This window comes from Kogia breviceps, chromosome 3 (assembly GCF_026419965.1).
Source record: "Kogia breviceps isolate mKogBre1 chromosome 3, mKogBre1 haplotype 1, whole genome shotgun sequence".
Taxonomy (NCBI): domain Eukaryota; kingdom Metazoa; phylum Chordata; class Mammalia; order Artiodactyla; family Physeteridae; genus Kogia; species Kogia breviceps.
This window is the reverse complement of record NC_081312.1, coordinates 119,782,934-119,800,484: the sequence shown is the minus strand read 5'-3', so window position 1 is coordinate 119,800,484 and position 17,551 is coordinate 119,782,934. Positions and strand designations below refer to the sequence as shown.

General features: G+C 39.2%; 1 protein-coding gene across 11 annotated transcripts in view; it reads left to right on the top strand.

Annotated features, from left to right (window-relative positions):
* The window catches only part of CHD2 (chromodomain helicase DNA binding protein 2), a 135,879-nt gene that overhangs the window by 79,400 nt on the left and 38,928 nt on the right, over positions 1-17,551 (top strand). For all 11 annotated transcript variants that reach the window (XM_067029553.1, XM_067029550.1, XM_067029549.1 and 8 more), the window contains 9 exons: positions 1,105-1,176; positions 4,229-4,378; positions 5,139-5,287; positions 6,325-6,421; positions 6,854-6,946; positions 9,274-9,444; positions 10,376-10,551; positions 16,189-16,230; positions 16,811-16,950. In XM_067029553.1, the coding sequence (XP_066885654.1) occupies positions 1,105-1,176; positions 4,229-4,378; positions 5,139-5,287; positions 6,325-6,421; positions 6,854-6,946; positions 9,274-9,444; positions 10,376-10,551; positions 16,189-16,230; positions 16,811-16,950 (1,090 nt within the window). The remainder of the gene's footprint in view (positions 1-1,104; positions 1,177-4,228; positions 4,379-5,138; positions 5,288-6,324; positions 6,422-6,853; positions 6,947-9,273; positions 9,445-10,375; positions 10,552-16,188; positions 16,231-16,810; positions 16,951-17,551) is intronic.

Genomic DNA, 17,551 nt, shown 5'->3' with positions numbered 1-17,551 from the left:
CCACTCAGGTTATCATGCCTAATGTCTTCTCTTAGAATATTGAAAAGAGGGCATTTGGGTTTTCTCATTTCAAATACTGGTTGTGAACCTGCCATTTAAGCTTATCTTTGGGTCAAGGCTCTCAGTAGAGTTGGTAGTCAGAAAGAAGAAAGGGGGTTCTCATGTGTGATTCTACCTGTGGATCAGGTGTCTCTGGGTTTGGTGGACAGAGCGCTGAGCTGTAGGTCCTTCCACAGACTCCACACCTCCCCTGTCACTGATCACTGGTCAGCTGACAACATCTGCCTGGTCAGTTTTGCCTTCGGTAAAATGAGGTAGTTTATCTCAAGTGGTGATTAAGGGGAAGTAATGTGAAAATGATTTTAAAGAGTGAGAAATGCTTTATATATAGCATACAAGTAGTAATTCTTCAGTATTTACATATTATATGGTTTCCCTATGGTGACATTGTTTTGGACCTAGAATTGACATATAGTCTAATGTAAGAATTGTATGTGCTAGTAAATGCCAGAGGCTCTCTTGAAGATATATTTTGGCTGTTTGAACACTTTGCTCTGATTTTAGAGTGTAATTTTCAGAAAAGCTGGGATATATAACTCACTTAATTTTAGCATTTTCAATATTATGGGAAAATGTTTTCCAAACAAAATTATTTAAATAATTTTTTGGTTTATGGAGCACTAAATAACAGGGCAACTTTTAGCCATGTAGCTAAGGAGCACCATTTTTCTGCAGGAGCTAATTATGAGGTGACTGGTACTATTTCCTTATCTCTTTGGTACCCACAGCTGTAGAAGCAGACAAAGCCTCTAAGCACAGTTTGGGTTGCCACCTTTCTCCTTATGTCCTGGTGGCCATTCTGATCCTTGGATAAACCTAGGTGGCCCTTAGAATCAGAAGCTTCTGACCTTGAGTTTGTAACCGGAGAGCTTGGGGCAAGTCGGGTGTTCTGCTGAAGCATAGCCCCTGGACAGCACTTTGCCAGGGTGTTCCGGTTATTTTTACTCAGTGGGTGTTGGAGTGATGAAGGTTACAAGTCTGGTGTTCTATTTTGGGTGTAGCTGATCTTCCTACCTTACGATTTTCTTGTGGTTATTTTTACAGCGTCTGGATGGTTCTATCAAGGGAGAAATCCGAAAACAGGCACTGGACCACTTCAATGCAGATGGGTCTGAGGTATAGCATGCATGGCTTTGTTATTTGGGCAGCTTGGGCTCTGTATCAAGGGGAAAGCCTTTCTAGCTTAATGTATTCTGTATCAGAAACATTTCACAGTGCAACTCTCCTACCTGATAAGGGAAGGAGAAATCACTAAAGATGCCTCTTAATTTTGTTGTTTTTCAATCCAGAAAAGCATATGCATGCTTGTTTATCTCCCCTGGTCTGGATTAATGACAGAGTAGTTCCGGTATCAACTGAGGGTTCTCTGGTGGCTTTCAGATGCCAAATTTCTGGGCCTAGAAGAACCACAAGGCAAGGGTTGGGGAGGGCTGGCTGGTAGGATTAATTTTGACATGTATATTAACATCAGAAGCTTCTGATCTATACTTTTTTTGGTGATTTGAGTCTTGAAAAGTATGTTTGCTATGTCTCAGATTTGTTGGACCCCAGTAGGATATGGCTTAATTCCCTTGCTTGGGCTAATAGCAACATTGGTTAATCTGTTAAGTATCCAACTTGAATTTGGCATTATAAAGTATTTTGTTTTTAAGGTACATGTGGAAGAGTGCTTAGGACAAGTTAAAAACCGTGGTAACCTTGTAGTTTGTGCATATTAAACTGTTAAATACCATGGGAAGTGAGAGAAGAGGGGAAAAGAAGTTCAGTGTAAGTAAGGCTATAGTGGTGTGAGGAGATAAGAAAGCCATGGTGAGGGCCAGAGGTAGAACTAGAAGTGTTCTGGAGAGAACGTTAGAGCTTCTGAAGTCTGGGCCGGTATTCTGTATAGATAGACCAGGCTTAACTTTCTTCTCTCTCAAGAGCTTTGAACACTCTTAATGTCTGTCTGTCACTCCAGAATGGTATGACTCCTGCCCCTTGAGTAGCACATAAGCCTAGTTAGACTGTGGTATTCTGGCTATTTCTCCAGCCTAAAATTTTTAGTTTTCCTTGAGGAATTTTGGGCACTAATCTCTTCAGAACCAAGGCTCTGAATGGTCAAGGAGAAGAGGAATGTAATTACTAAAAACATTGATAACCATCTAATTCCATCCTCCTCTTTCTCCTCCCTATTTTCTCAACTGTAAAAGCACCATGATGCCCTACTTCATAACCCTGCTGTGATGACTAAGTGCAATACTCCACACATAGCACTGAACGCAGGGCCTGGTACATAGCAAGCACCCCATCAGTGTTACCTGTTTCTCTTCTTCAGTATTTGTTGAGATTGGGTTTGTGGTCCCTACTGTTTAAAACACAGTGTGAGTTGAATGTTTCATATTGCCCTTTCTCAAAAAAAAGCTAAAGTGGCTTTCTTCGTAGTTCTCTGTTGATTCCCCTGTCCGATGGCTAGATATAGAATAGAGATTCTTTACCATTTTCTGCAACTCTGAGTCTTTTTAAAATTAATTTTAAAAATTACTTTATTACTGGGGGAAAGTATTATAAACACATTTAGAAATTTTGGAAGATGGTGAAGAGTACAAAGAAGGAATACTATACAAAGAAGAAAACTTCCATCCCAGAGAAAGCTTGCTATTCACATTATTTGGGTGCATTTCCATTCATCCTGGAAGAAACCCTTTGTTTCTTTCTATGTTTGCCCAATTGGGATCATGCTGCATATAGTTTTATGCTCGCCTTTCATTCAGAATTCTACTCTGAGCATTTTCCCATGTCATTAAAGATTTTAAAAAACTGTAATTTCTAATATTTTCTCATGCCTGTTCCATCATTTATTTGACCATTTTATTGTTGTCAGATGTTTAGCTAGGATATGAGCATGTAAAAAAGATTTTTGATACGTTTTGCTAAATCACTCTTTCCAAACAATTTATATTCATAATGCTTATGTATGAATATTTCCATTTTACTATTTGATAATAGGCACAAATAATATCAATATAATTCATATTGTCTTTGATAAAGAGTGACATTGAAAATATTTCTTATGATTATTCAGACCCCAGATTTCATTTAAGTTTTAGGTGTCTCATTCTCAAGTGTTTACCTGCAGGCTTCTCTTCAGAGTGTGGTGTTGCTTGGTATCTCTACCAAGGCTCACAGACTATGCTTCAACCCCCCTGTTAATCAGTTCTTTATTGGAATTGTTTAAAGCTCTAGTGAGACAGCTCTCTCCATTTTTATTTCTATGGCATAATGTTGGTGAATGTGACTGTTATTTAGAATGTGGAGACTTTTTCATTGCATCTGTGTATATGTATATTAAATATACCCATTTATCAAAATGTAACTCAGAACTACCAGTTTTTGAGTGCCATTTCCATGCCAGAAAGGTGTCAGTCTTCGATACATGACCAAATTCCCTGGAAATAGAAATCTGTTTGGCTTTGGTTTTCTCTGGCTCATAGAGTTTATTCTCTGCCTCCTGCCCATTTTTTTTCTGAGCACTCAGATGCAGGCAGGTGTACTGTGCCTGCCCAGTCTCTATAATCATTGCTGTGGAAACTGGAATATGTCAGTGCCTGGGTCTTTCCCACACACTGCTGTTTGGCCACACCTGCTCTGGTTTTCTTTGTGCATGTTCCGTGGTGATTGAGGATCCTGTGCTGTCCAGTGGTTCAGTCATGTGATCTGTTAGTACAGTGTTTCTGTATTCCTCACCAGCCTAACAAATGAATGGACATTTACCCAATAAAGTCTCCTTGCTCATACTGACTGCCTTACATGGCATAATCCACCTTTACCCAGGAAATAAGTATCTAAGCAGCTTGCTGAAATGATCCTCATGATAATTAAGTTTGTCTGGTTTCTGTTAACTGCTTGTATACTAGTTTTAGCCAGGAGAGAACACCAATTCTTTTGCTCCTGTTGCCTTATCAGATTCTACTTTACTCCTTAGTTCATTGCACTGACTCTTACCTCTTAATCAAATGAAAATTCACTCTGCCATCAAGTCCCTGACATTCTTGTAGCCTCCATAAAGTTTGTCCATCATATCTCACTTTTCTTCACACCTGCAGGGGTTTCCAGGTATAAGGGCTTATTGGACTGTGAAACTGTTTCTGAGAAGGCCACTGCATAAAGTAGTATATTGCATTGTGTACAGGACTTCTGTTTCCTGCTCTCGACAAGGGCTGGTGGCCTGGGAATCAATTTGGCTTCAGCGGACACAGTCGTCATCTTTGATTCTGACTGGAACCCCCAGAACGACTTGCAGGCACAAGCCCGAGCCCACAGAATTGGTCAGAAGAAGCAGGTCAGTAGAGAGGGGCCTCTAGTTATGGCTTGGAGGGGAGGGGGCAGGGCAGGTTATTCAGCCCTTTCAGGATGTTTATAAAATGCTTTTTTTTTTTTTCCTGTTTTGTCTTCATTTCCCCAAGGGTAGATGTCTGTTTGTTAATTAGTACAGAGAAGCTGTCTTTGGGGCTGAGATGAGCTTATAGATATGAAACTATTCTCTTTCGCTGTGTTAAAAGTATATCACCAGTAACTTTCTGGCTTACTCTAAGATATATGATGAATAGACTTAGAATTGAAATTTTCCATCCATTTTATTATGGAAAAGTTGTTAAAATATTCTAACATTGTTCAAGATGGTCTACTTTTATTACACATGACCAGTATTAGCTCTGTGGTATGTTGGAAATGTACACATTTGTTTCCTTCGTAGATGAATTTCAAAGTCTGCTCTAGTACTGGGTACCTCTTAAGTTTCATATGTGGCCAAAGATTCAATTTCAATGAGACAGATCATTCTTTAGCAGCATTTTTATTGTTAGAACAAGGCTATAATAACAATTCCTTAGAGGCTGTTTTATTTAAGAATGTGTAACGTGCTGCAAATAGTTAAAATATTGCATGTACAATACTTAAGTTGTCTGCTTGGGTGGATGGCTTACAAGTGGTATGCCATAGCAGAGAACAAATATTTTTTTACTTTCCCCCTTGGTTTTAGACAGAGGTAACTTGTTTGTATGTGTGATCAGGCATAAGCATAACATTTCCTTTTCCTACAGGTAAATATTTACCGCTTGGTTACAAAGGGGACTGTGGAGGAAGAGATCATAGAACGGGCCAAAAAGAAGATGGTATTGGACCATCTGGTGATTCAGCGCATGGATACCACTGGCCGGACAGTTCTGGAAAACAACTCTGGAAGGTCCAAGTAAGTGCCAGAAAGATGGGAGAGGTAGCAGAGTCAATTTTATGTCAACATTTGGTATAATTCATTTTTCTAATAGGATGCTTTACAACAGACATTAATCCATTAATTACCTGGAAAAGGCCAAGCTAAAGCTGCAAGAAGATGGCATTTTCATTTTATTTTGCTCTCCCTGTTTCTCCTTCTTCTTCGGGTTCTTTTTTTTTTTTTTTTTTCCCATATCAGCCCTTTTCTTATGTGCCCTCTCTCTTTCTTTCCTGCCCTCCTCTCTTGCCTTTTGCTTTTGGCTCTGCCTGTGACATATGACACAGCAGCAGCAGTGGCAGCTGTGTGCTCCCCATTGGGCTTTCATCCTGGCACAACGTTGCCTTGGACTTTTCAGCAGTGAGAATGCACCAGATTGAATTGGTATCTATTTCTTACTGTTGGTAAAAATGTTTGTGTGGAGATTATCTTTCCTATTGAAAACAGAAGGCTATAAAAGGAAGTAGTTAAGATTTAGTTGGCTTTATTTGGAAACACAACTATTTCTCTTAGAGAGTTTACATTTTGACCAAATTGTTGAGTATCTTCTGAGGCAGTCCTATACCTTGTGTTACAGGTGAGATCAAATGAGCCCTTCCTAATTAGATGATGATAATTTTCCATTAAAGAGGAAGCTAGGCAGAAAAAGCTTGTTCTTTTATTTTGGACCAGAGATGAAGAGTTTGAAAATTCTTGGTGAATGGTAACTTTCTGAGTCAAAGGACAAAGAGAGAACTCCCTTCTCTCGTGTTGCTAATTATCTTTCTTGCTTAACCATGTAACAGATGAATCAACAGAAAAATAATTGATTTCTTAGTCTTTTATTAGGTTAGGTTTACCACTGCAGACTCATCCTGTGGATTAAAAAACGTGAAATATTTGCGAGATCATTTTTCTTGTGGCAGAATTTATATCTTCACCAGTAATTTGACCTCTTTATGAAGAATAGATATTTAGAACTCCATAGAGGTTATCTGATATTCCTAAAAGATTATAACTACATTTTATTTCTGCAGTTCAAATCCTTTTAATAAAGAAGAGCTGACAGCGATTTTGAAATTTGGAGCGGAGGATCTCTTCAAAGAACTTGAAGGGGAGGAATCAGAGCCTCAGGTAGTCAACAATAAGGGAAAAAAATTTCTTGATGAGTATCATCTGTGAGAGTCTGAATTTTTCTGGAAGCAATTCTGAGTCTGAGGCTTTTATAAGGAAACGGTAGTGACTTGCAGAACATAGTTTCTCTTTTTTTCTTACAGAGCTAAAAGCTCTTTTACTAAATTGACTAGGAAAGAATGAGAAAAGCATTTGAGGATTTTGTCTTTGGTCTTTTTTATTCCAATTTTATTTCTCGTAATTTCTGAAGTTTTTCTTATCATTTGTATAAATAGTAGTTTGAAACATTGGATATAAAGGACATGAAACTGAGAGTGTGAAAGAAAATGGAATATCAGAGAAGAGAGTTGGTTTATTTGCACCAGTCATTTTCAGTAAATGCTTACCACTGCTTGCCTTTTTACCATGTTTGTGTTGCTCTTGTTCTTTTAGGAAATGGATATAGATGAAATTTTGCGCTTGGCTGAAACCAGAGAGAATGAAGTCTCGACAAGTGCAACAGATGAGCTTCTGTCACAATTTAAGGTATGAAAATCATTGTCTAAGAAAGTCTTTGGCATTGATTCATGAACCAATAATAAGTAATGCCTGTCAGTACTTTCTGGGTGCAAGGGACTCTGCTTTTCTCTTTACCTAAGTTGACTCATACCCCTCAAAATCATTCTCTAGAGTTCCAAGTATGATGTGGGTATAGACTGTGTAGTCCTCCCCATGAGGGTCACCACTGAAGTGGTCCATCCTGCCCAGATTCAGTGGGTAGAGGAAAAGAAGTCGGTGTGACAAGGGCTGAGAATAAGCTGTCAGTGGGATAGGTGGAGAACTTGATAGTGTGGAGCTCTGGGAGGGGTGGAGAGGTTGTGGGAGAGACATTAATAGAATCATAAGAAAGAGAGGTCAGAGGTATGAAAATAGAAGGTGACAGTTGGGAAGCTCTTGACTTGGTGGGATTTTTTTTTTTAAGGACAGTTACAGGGTAGTTAGTGGTATTTGATAGGAAATTAAATGAGATCAAGACTAAATGCAGACGCTGGGCACCTGATGAGTAGGAGATGACAGCATTGAGTATAGACATTACTAAAAAGCTTAGTGGGGCTTCCCTGGTGGCGCAGTGGTTGGGAGTCCACCTGCCAGTGCAGGGGACACGGGTTCGTGCCCCGGTCCGGGAAGATTCCATATGACGGGGAGCAGCTAGGCCCATGAGCCATGGCCGCTAAGCCTGCGTGTCCGGAGCCTGTGCTCTGCAACGAGAGAGGCCACAGCAGTGAGAGGCCCACGTACAGCAAAAAAAAAAAAAAAAAAAAAAAAGCTTAGTGAAGAGAACAGTGAAAGTAATTTATGAGGATAGAAGGATCAAGCAAGGCAAAGTTTTTTAAAGGTGTTAACCATGTTTCTAGGTTGAGGCAAGAAATTGAGAATAGGGAAATACTGAAGGTTCTAAGGAAAGAAGGAAAATTTGATTGCACATTGCCCAGGAGGAGACTGGAACAGATATAATCAAAAACACAGATGGAGGAACTGGCCTTTGAAAGAAAAAGGAAAGTATACACTTCAGGGAATAGAGGGGAGAGAAGATGTAGGAGTGCCAACTGGTGACCTTAATTACCAGTAAATTAAGTGAGGTGTTTGCTGAGAAGTGGAAAAGATTTGGAATAGTCCCATCCAGGGGCCAGGAGTTGCCAGGAGGAACTTGGTTTAGGGTGTAGAGCTGAATTTAGAAGATGGGGCTTCATATTAGAGCCAGTCAGCAGGATCATATGACTTGCTCCAGAAATACTTGAGGTCAGAGAAGTTGAATCAGTTGGCCATCCCAAGGTGGGAGATTGGCTTGGAAGGCATAGAAGAGTCATCAAAAAATGGCAAAAGTTTCCCAGATTCCAGTGAGAACGTGGTTGAATGGATTCATCGTGGTTTGGTTCCATGCATGTTAGAGAAGCAGGGAAGACCTGCAGGTTACATTGATGGTTATGTGTGGTAGACCCATAAGGGTTGAGGAAAAAGTGTTTGAAAGGAAGCATTATTTTGTGATGAAGTCCAAGGTTGGCCAACGGTAGAAGTTGTCTTAGTGGAAGAAAAAGGAGGGAGTTGAGTGGATCACAGAGCTCTAGGATCAGAGTTAATGTGTCTGTGGATGCAGAGGATGGAGGTGAATTGTTAGTGTTTCATCTGGATTTCACTTCTATGGCTACTGCTCCCTTCTTAAACAGAAGTAATCTTCATAATGGTGTCCTGGTCTAAATATATTAAATATTTGATATGAAATAAATGGAATATTCTTCCAGGTTTGTTTCAATTTTTGCATTTTGTGTTTATTCCTAATACTAACGTGCAGTTTTGAGCATATGAAATTCTTACATACCTTAGCTTCTATACTTTTGATAAAAATGAGTAAGGTAACCAGTAGCTACTGCTTTGAGTTATGGGTTGTTTCAAATGAGCTCTCTTCAGTAGCAATTTATAATGTATAGGACTGAAAGTTTGTAATGGATTAGTATTAGGTTTTCAAATGTTATAATCTAAATAAATCTAAAATTTCTAATTAGTACATTAGAAAATGTGTATGATTTAACAGCACATCTTTCAATAATACATAATAAGACAGTTTGTAGCTTTATATCTTTCCCTGTTTTTCAGTAAAATTTCTGATGAACTTTAGGATTTGGCAAGTAGATTTTGGGTGGGGGACGATAAGGGAGAGATGAGTAGAAAATTGATTATTTGATTATGTAATATCACAGGAGTCCTATTATCATTCATAGCATGTTAGATTAAAAACAGTGCTTGAGTTGGTGTGTTAGTAGATGTGTTTGGGAAATAGGGAAATGTCAGACAATGGGTTGTCCATTTGTTTTAAGGTTGCCAACTTCGCAACAATGGAGGATGAAGAAGAACTAGAAGAGCGTCCTCACAAGGACTGGGATGAGATCATTCCAGAGGAGCAAAGGAAGAAAGTAGAGGAGGAGGAGCGGCAGAAAGAGCTGGAAGAAATTTATATGTTGCCTCGAATTCGGAGTTCCACTAAAAAGGTGATCAAGTAACATGAAAGATATGGAAGTACTGATACTTCTTATTTTGTTCACCTTATGTTGTTGTCTGGATGTGGAGGGTTCCAGGGCAGAGTTATAGGAAGCCTAGCAGAAAATGCACAAGGAAAAAATGGAAAAATTTTCCATTTTTGGAAAAATGCACAAGCCTCATGCGCATACCTATGAGCCATTTGATCTTTGCAGATTGGCTGGACAGGATTTGAGTTTGACAGAAGTTTGCATTTTGCCCTTGAGATTAGAACCAGTAAGTCTAAGAGTTTGGTTCTAAGTGGCAAGGTCTTTGACTTTCAGAGTCAAACCTCTTTTCACCTTTAAGTGTTTGTTTATAGCACTTGGCATAAATAATTAGTAAGAGATTATATAAAGGTACTTCAGTTTACAAAGCTCTATCATAGGCACTATCTAATTTGATTTTTGCAACAACATTTAAGTAGATAGTGTTGGAGATAACAGACTCAGGTTTGTCTGAGATCCTGGTAAATCAGTATTAGCTAATAGTAACTATCATTGAGTATTCCCTGTATGTCAGGCATAAGTTAGTGCTTTTCCACTTACTGACTCATTTAATTCATATGAAAACCCTGTATTATAGGTGCTATTGTCCCCATTTTACAAATGGAAAACAAAGGCATGAAGAAGTAAAGTAATTTGCCCAAGGAAGTAAACATGAAGCCACAATCCAAATATTTTTATTCCAGTTTATTTAATGACATTACAGTATGTCTCTGGCAGAGTGACTATCCCAAGCAGGTCTTCTTTCATCACACACCGTCTGCCTCCTTTCTTAAAGGGAAATTGACTTGCCTGATATGATGGGAAGTTCTGAGTATTAAGGAGTTAAGATGGGCTGGTCTTAGTCCTTAGATCTCTTGGACCTGGCACTTGCTACAATGTGACTTTGCCTTTTCAGGCTCAGACAAATGACAGTGACTCTGATACTGAGTCTAAGAGGCAGGCCCAGAGATCCTCTGCCTCTGAGAGTGAGACAGATGACTCTGATGACGACAAGAAGCCCAAGCGCAGAGGGCGCCCCCGAAGTGTGCGGAAGGACCTCGTGGAGGGATTCACTGATGCCGAGATCCGGAGGTTAGTGGGGGCTCTGCTCTCCTTCCCCCTTACATTTGGAAGGACATGCTGTAAGCCTCAGGTTGATGGATCCTTGACGTTGATGACAGGGAGGTCAGAGGAAGGCAAGGGGGACTGAGTCATGCTCCAAGGCCCCAGGATGATTCTCTCTTCTCCAATGTTTTCCTCAGTTGAGCTCTTTCTTTTTGTTTACATCTTGTTCTGGGTTCTGAACATTTCACAAAGAAAGTTCAGCCAAGAGGAAAGACGCTGTTGGAGGTAAACTTGGGCTGAAACTTTCTTTTTTATTGAAGAATATGAATAAATACATACATACATATGTATCAACGTGTGTAAAAGAAATGGTATAAATATAAAAAATTAAAGTAATACCGATAACCCCAGTTTACTTTTCATCAGTGTTAGTGCTGATATCAGTTTGGTTTATTGGTATATACAACATACTGTTCTGCAGCTTCTTGTCACTTATAATCAGTTTTAGGCATCTTTCTGTGTCAGTACTTACTACACATTTGTTGGTGTCTGATTCACACCCCTCTTCCCTCCAGAAAAATCTAAAATTATTGCTTCCAAACCACTTTTCTCCTCGCTTCCATGTTATTTTTTTAAAAAGCTGAAGAAAGTAGAAAATATGAAAATGATTAACTTTATGGTCTAACCCAAATTTTAACTATTATCAAATAGTCCTTTTAGGTCAGTATTTGAAATCACAAGGTCTTTGTTTCCCACTAAATGTTATATCTGTTCTTTTATTCCTTCTTTGTTTAATTTATTATGGAAAAATGTAAATATATACAAACATTGATAGAATATTAGTGCACACACCCCCCCCGGGTATTATTTTAACCATTATGAGTTTGTAGTCAGTCTTGTGTGTGTGCCATATTTCTACTTTCCCCTACCCTCAGTGTTATTTTGAGAAGAATGTATATTCTGCTGCAGTTGAGTGGAGTGTCCTATAGATGTTTTTTAAGTCTATTTGGTTTACTGTTGTTCAGATCTTCCATTTCCTTATTGATCTTCTGCCTTATCTATCCATTATTGGAAATGGGGTGTTGAAGCCTCTATTATTGCTGTATTGTTTATTTCTCCCTTCTGTTCTGTAAGTTTTTGCTTCATATGTTTTGGGCCTCTGCTGTTAGGTGTGTATGCTTTATCATATGTTGTCTTGATGAATTGACTGTTTTCTCATTATAAAATGTCCTTTGTCTCTAGTAACAATTTATGTCTTAAAGTTTATAACTTGGTTAGATATTAGTGTAGACACTCCAACTCTCTTTTGGTAGCGTATGTGCAGTATCATTTTCCTTTTTTATTTCAATCTAGTTGTGTCTTTGAATCTAGCTTGCAACTCTTGTAGGTAGTATATAGTTAGATTTTTTTTTTTTTTTTTTGCGTTACGCGGGCCTCTCACCACTGTGGCCTCTCCTGTTGTGGAGCACAGGCTCTGGATGCACAGGCTCAGCGGCCATGGCTCATGGGCCCAGCCTCTCCGCGGCATGTGGGATCTTCCCGGACTGGGGCACAAACCCGTGTCCCCTGCATCGGCAGGCGGACTCTCAACCACTGTGCCACCAGGGAAGCCCTAGTTAGATGTTTTTTAAAAATCCATTCTATTGATCTCTTCCTTTTGATTGAAGTCTTTAAACCATTTACATTTAATGCAATTACCTATAAGATAGAATTTATGTCTGCATTTTGCTGTTCACTTTTTGTCTTGGGTCTTTTTTTGTTCCTTTATTCCCCCATTACTGCCTTCTTTTGTATTACATATTTTTTAGTATACTATTTTAATTCTCTTGTTTCTTTTATATTTTAAAAGTTTTTTTCTTAGTGGTTTCCGTGGAGATTATAATTTAATGTTTTAACTTAGAACAATTTAGTTTGGACTAATACCACCTTAATTTCAGTGGTATTCTAAAACTTTACTCCAGTTTAGGTACATTTCTTCCCCCTCTTTTGTGCTTTTATTGTCACACAGATTATATCTTTATAAGCCCACCAACAGAGTTTTATAGTTATCGCCCTAATGCAGTTGATAGTTAAAATCATTTAGGAGAAGAAAAGAGTCACTGACAAAAATACATATACACTGTCTTTTTAATCTACTTACTCAGGTATCCTCCTGAGGCTCTTATTTATTCATGTGGATTTGAGTTACTGTTTCATGTCTTTTCATTTCTGCCCAGAGTACTTTCTTTAGTATTTCTTTTAGGGCAGGTCTGCTAGCAACAAATTCTGTCTTTTTATTTATCTAGGAATGTCTTAATTTCTCCTTTGTTTTTGAAGGCTAGTCTTTATTCTTTTTGTGTCTTTCACATTGGATAATCTCAGTTGACGTATCTTTTTTTTTTTAACGCATCTTTTCTTTTTTAAAATTTATTTTTGGCTGTGTTTTGTCTTCATTGCAGCAAGCGAGGGCTACTCTTTAAAAGAAAATTAATTAATTAATCTTTGGCTGTGTTGGGTCTTCGTTTCTGTGCGAGGGCTTTCTCTAGTTGGGGCGAGCAGGGGCCACTCTTCATCGTGGTGCGTGGGCCTCTTACTGTTGTGGCCTCTCTTGTTTTGGAGCACAGGCTCCAGATGTGCAGGCTGAGTAGTTGTGGCTCACGGGCCCAGTTGCTCCGCAGCATGTGGAATCTTCCCAGACCAGGGCTCAAACCCGTGTCCCCTGCATTGGCAGGCTGATTCTCAACCACTGCACCACCAGGGAAGGAGGGCTACTATTCATTGCAGTGTGTGGGCTTCTCATTGCAGTGGCTTGTTGCAGAGCATGGGCTCTAGGTACACGGGCTTTAGTAGTTGTAGCATGTGGGCTCAGTAGTTGTGGCACACGGGCCGTAGAGCACATGGGCTTCAGTAGTTGCAGCGCATGAGCTTAGTTGTTCCTCGGCATGTGGGGTCTTCCCAGACCAGGGATCAAACCTGTGTCCCCTCTATTGCCAGGTGGATTCTTAACCACTGTGCCACCAGAGAAGTAAGTCCCTTGACCTAGTCAGTTGACCTATCTTTTAACTGTTTTTTTTCTTCTGTCAATTCATATCTAATCCTGAGCCTCTCTAGTGATTTTTTTTTCATCTTATTGTACTTTTCAACTCCAGAATTTATATTTGACTCCTTTGTATAATTTCTGTCTGTTGATATTCTCCATTTGGTGATATATTATTTTCAAATTTTCTTTTAATTCGTCAGACATGGATTCGTTTAGTTCTTATATATATTTATAATAGTTGATTAAAACCTTTGTCTAGTAAGTTCAACTTCTGGACTTCCTCAGGGTCTATTTCCATTGAAAACCATCTTCCTTCCCTCTATAGGGACCATACTTTCTTGTTTTCTGTAATTTTTTGTTGAAAACTAGACATTTTAAGTAATATAATGTGGCAAGTCTGGAAATCAGATTCCCCCTGCCAGCAAGAGTTTTTCATATTTGCTGTTTGTTGTTGTTGCTGTTTGTTTAGTAACTTTTCTGGACTAGTTCTGTGAAGTCTGTCTTCTCTGTCTTTTGAAGTCTCTGCTCATTTAGCTTAGTGGTCAGCTGATGATTGGACAGAGACTTCCTTAAACACCTTAAGTCTACCAACCAGTAAATCTACCAGCCTTTGCCGAAGGGCTTCTTGTGTATTTTGGGGATGTCTTCAATGTTCTGGTAGGCAGTTTACAGCTCTGCCTTAGCCTTCAGTTCCTGTTTGTGCAGAGCCTCAATGCCAGCCAGAGTTGAGAGATTCACAGCCCCTCAGGTCTTCTCTGTGCCTGCACATAGCCCTGCATATATGCAGCCTTCTAGATACCCAGGAATATGCCTGAGCTTTTCAAAGACCCCTGTGGACATCTTTTCCCCCAAGTTTTTCCATTGCAGTTTTTGGTCAGCCTGTTCATATTGCCAACTTATAATGTTGCCTCAGGCAGCTGTGGTGTTAAACCTTTGCATCTATTTGTTTTTTGACTGATGAACTACAGACAGTGTTCTTTTCTTTTCTTTTCTTTTCTTTTTTCTGGTACGCGGGCCTCTCACTGCTGCAGCCTCTCCTGTTGCGTGCTCCGGATGCGCAGGCTCAGCGGCCATGGCCTATGGGCCCAGCCGCTCTGCGGCATGTGGGATCCTCCCAGACCAGGGCATGAATCCGTGTGCCCTGCATCGGCGGGTGGACTCTCAACCACTGCGCCAACAGGGAAGCCCAGACAGTGTTCTTCATACAGAGTCAGGTCAAATGAAGACAAGTCTGAGAATGGAGCTTCTCAGGTGCTGTCAGTCAGGTCAAATAGCACTGCTCTCTGGGGAAAGAGCTTTTGGGGAGCTCTAGGCTTGTTCTGCTCCCTCTAGTGGCTGCTGTGTTGCTTCTTTGCACAGCTGCAGTGGTTGGGAAGATGTAGTTTTCAAGGTGTAGTCATGGAGCTGTGGAGAGGGCATGGGAAATAGAGCAAGTCAGAATGCCAGAGAGCTCACTGTTCATACTGAGATTCAGCCATTTTCTTGAATAAATGCTCATAAGATGGCTGCAAGCATTTGGTTAATTTCCAGCATTCTAACAAAGTTGATTTTGACAATTTTGCCAGTGTTGTTGCTTTTATGGAGGAGCAGATTTTCAGAGGTCCTTACTCCACCATTCCTGGAATGCTTCTCTGTCTCAATATTATTTTGAAGTAATCCCAAATGGCATATTATTTCAGATGTAAAATATTTCAGTATATATCAAGAAGAAGAAATGTAGAGTGGAGTAATAATCCTCAGGTTTGCTTTCACACATAGTACTTTCCTAATCCATGCTGTTCCTTTAATATTGTTTCTTAGTTATTGTTATATTCATCCCCCATTTTCTTTAATTCCCGTGCCCTCTCTTTCATTTTTTTTCTCCATAGTATCTCTCCCTTCATTTTTATCTAACTAGGTAGTTTGGCATGTTACAGTGATGCCCTTGATATATCATGGCATCTCGCTTTTTTAGTGAAAGTGCTAGTGGTTGGCTCTAGGGAGGGGAGTGGATTACACATGGATTGGCATATATAGCATGGTTTAGGCTAGAGACTTGTAGAAGAATAGATTAGATTTTTGGCTGGAGACAATGTTTGGCAGAAGGAGTCAGAGTTTCCAAAATAGTTTTGCCTAAAAAGTTTAAAATCATATGTTTATTTTACTTTGCCTCATTACAAAAAGTATTTGAAGCTGTTCTAAAAACCTTATATTTGTATTATTGACCAGAAAGTAAAGGAAAATATTGTAGTATGGAATTGAAAGTAACAACAGTAATGGACTGAATAGACCACTTAACTGTACTGGATTTTATTATAAGAGGTTTTGGTTTTTAAATCATTTATTATCTATTGAACTCCATAAACTTGTACCTTCTAAAAATGATAGTACTAGAGTTAAGTCACCTTTCTCGATTATGTCCCTAAGCAGTTTCATGACCAGTCACTGAGAATAAAGTTAATCTTTGGTTTGAATAGATTTTTAGCACTCATTATTTTAAGCTGGCCATTTTCAAAGGCCAACTTTATTTCACTAATGGCAGTTGCAAGGATTGGGCCCAGTTTCTTTTTGACAGTTTTTATGGCTCATATTTCATCACAGGATGTGTTTGCATTAATATAGCTGAAGTCTGTTTTTTTAATGTGATTTATTGATTATTTTCTTAGGTTCATCAAGGCGTATAAGAAGTTTGGTCTCCCTCTTGAACGGTAAGCTTAGTAATATAATAGTTCCTTATCTACCTCTTTTTCACTTCTGTATTGTAGAGGTTTCTTTTTTTGGTTCTACTTTCCATTTTTAAGGTCTGGCACCTTTTGACAGCCTGGGTTTTAGACATTAATTTACTCACCTGCTCCAGATGACTTGGAGATCAATGAAACATATCGTACATGTAACTGTACTTTGCTTCTAGGAACATTGCAGTGAATGAAAGTAGGCTAGAGAAAGGAAAGTGAGCACAAAGAAACAAACTAGTGCAAATAGCTTTGGGGTACTTCACCTGCTACTGTTATCAGACAGTGCATTTAGTTAATAAAGAAAGCTGAACCCTTTCCCCTCTGTTTTTTGAAATTAGTCTGTTTTTGTGGACTATTCCAAGTCAAATTCTTTATGATGGAAAGTAAGTCGTCAGTCACTGTCCGAGGGTTCTTGTTGGAACGATCAATTAAGGCATGTAGAGAAAAGTGTCTTTGTAGGAGCAAGCTTATGTGAAACCAAGTGGTAGCTCACGTGACATTAGAAACATGGGCACAGGGCCTTTGAGGTATCCCCGTATTTGTCTTTCCTTAGGCTGGAGTGCATAGCACGTGATGCTGAGTTGGTAGATAAGTCTGTGGCAGATCTGAAGCGCCTAGGGGAATTGATTCACAACAGCTGTGTGTCAGCAATGCAAGAATACGAAGAGCAGCTGAAAGAAAATGCCAGTGAGGGTAAGTCAGCATGTCTCCCTCAGTGATTCTCAAAGACTTGGCACTTGTGGATTGGAATCTCTGCTGCTAAGGATCTTTTTTTTCTTTCTTTTTTTTTTTAAAGATGAACACACTTATATCCCATGCATTCCTAATTTTTTGAGGTGTGTATTCTCACCTGCCTTTACGTGAGCTCAGTTTTAAGATTCCGAAGATTTACTCACAAATGAAGTTGATTTGCAGAAGGTGCAAAGTAATGAACATGATGAATGATTTATTTTAATGTTACTGTAGAAAGTTTAGATTGGTTTGAATGATGTAAAGACCTGAGTGGGTAAAGCTGAGTGGACACATTTGCATTTTGGCTGTAAGTGAGGACATTACAGACCACAAACATCAGTAATTATCTTGGATATACATACATGTTTCGTTGTGATAAACTTAAAGGATTTAGAGAATTAGTTAGAATAAAAATAGTAGATGAATATTGTAAACCTTTTTGTTGCAGTGAGACTCTCTTGGCACTAGAATTTGTTGTAATTGGATTCGACCTGTAGTGTGTTTTGTCTTATACACCAAGAGTGCTTTTGCCTGTCCTTTAAAAGCAGGAGGTGTCAGGAGA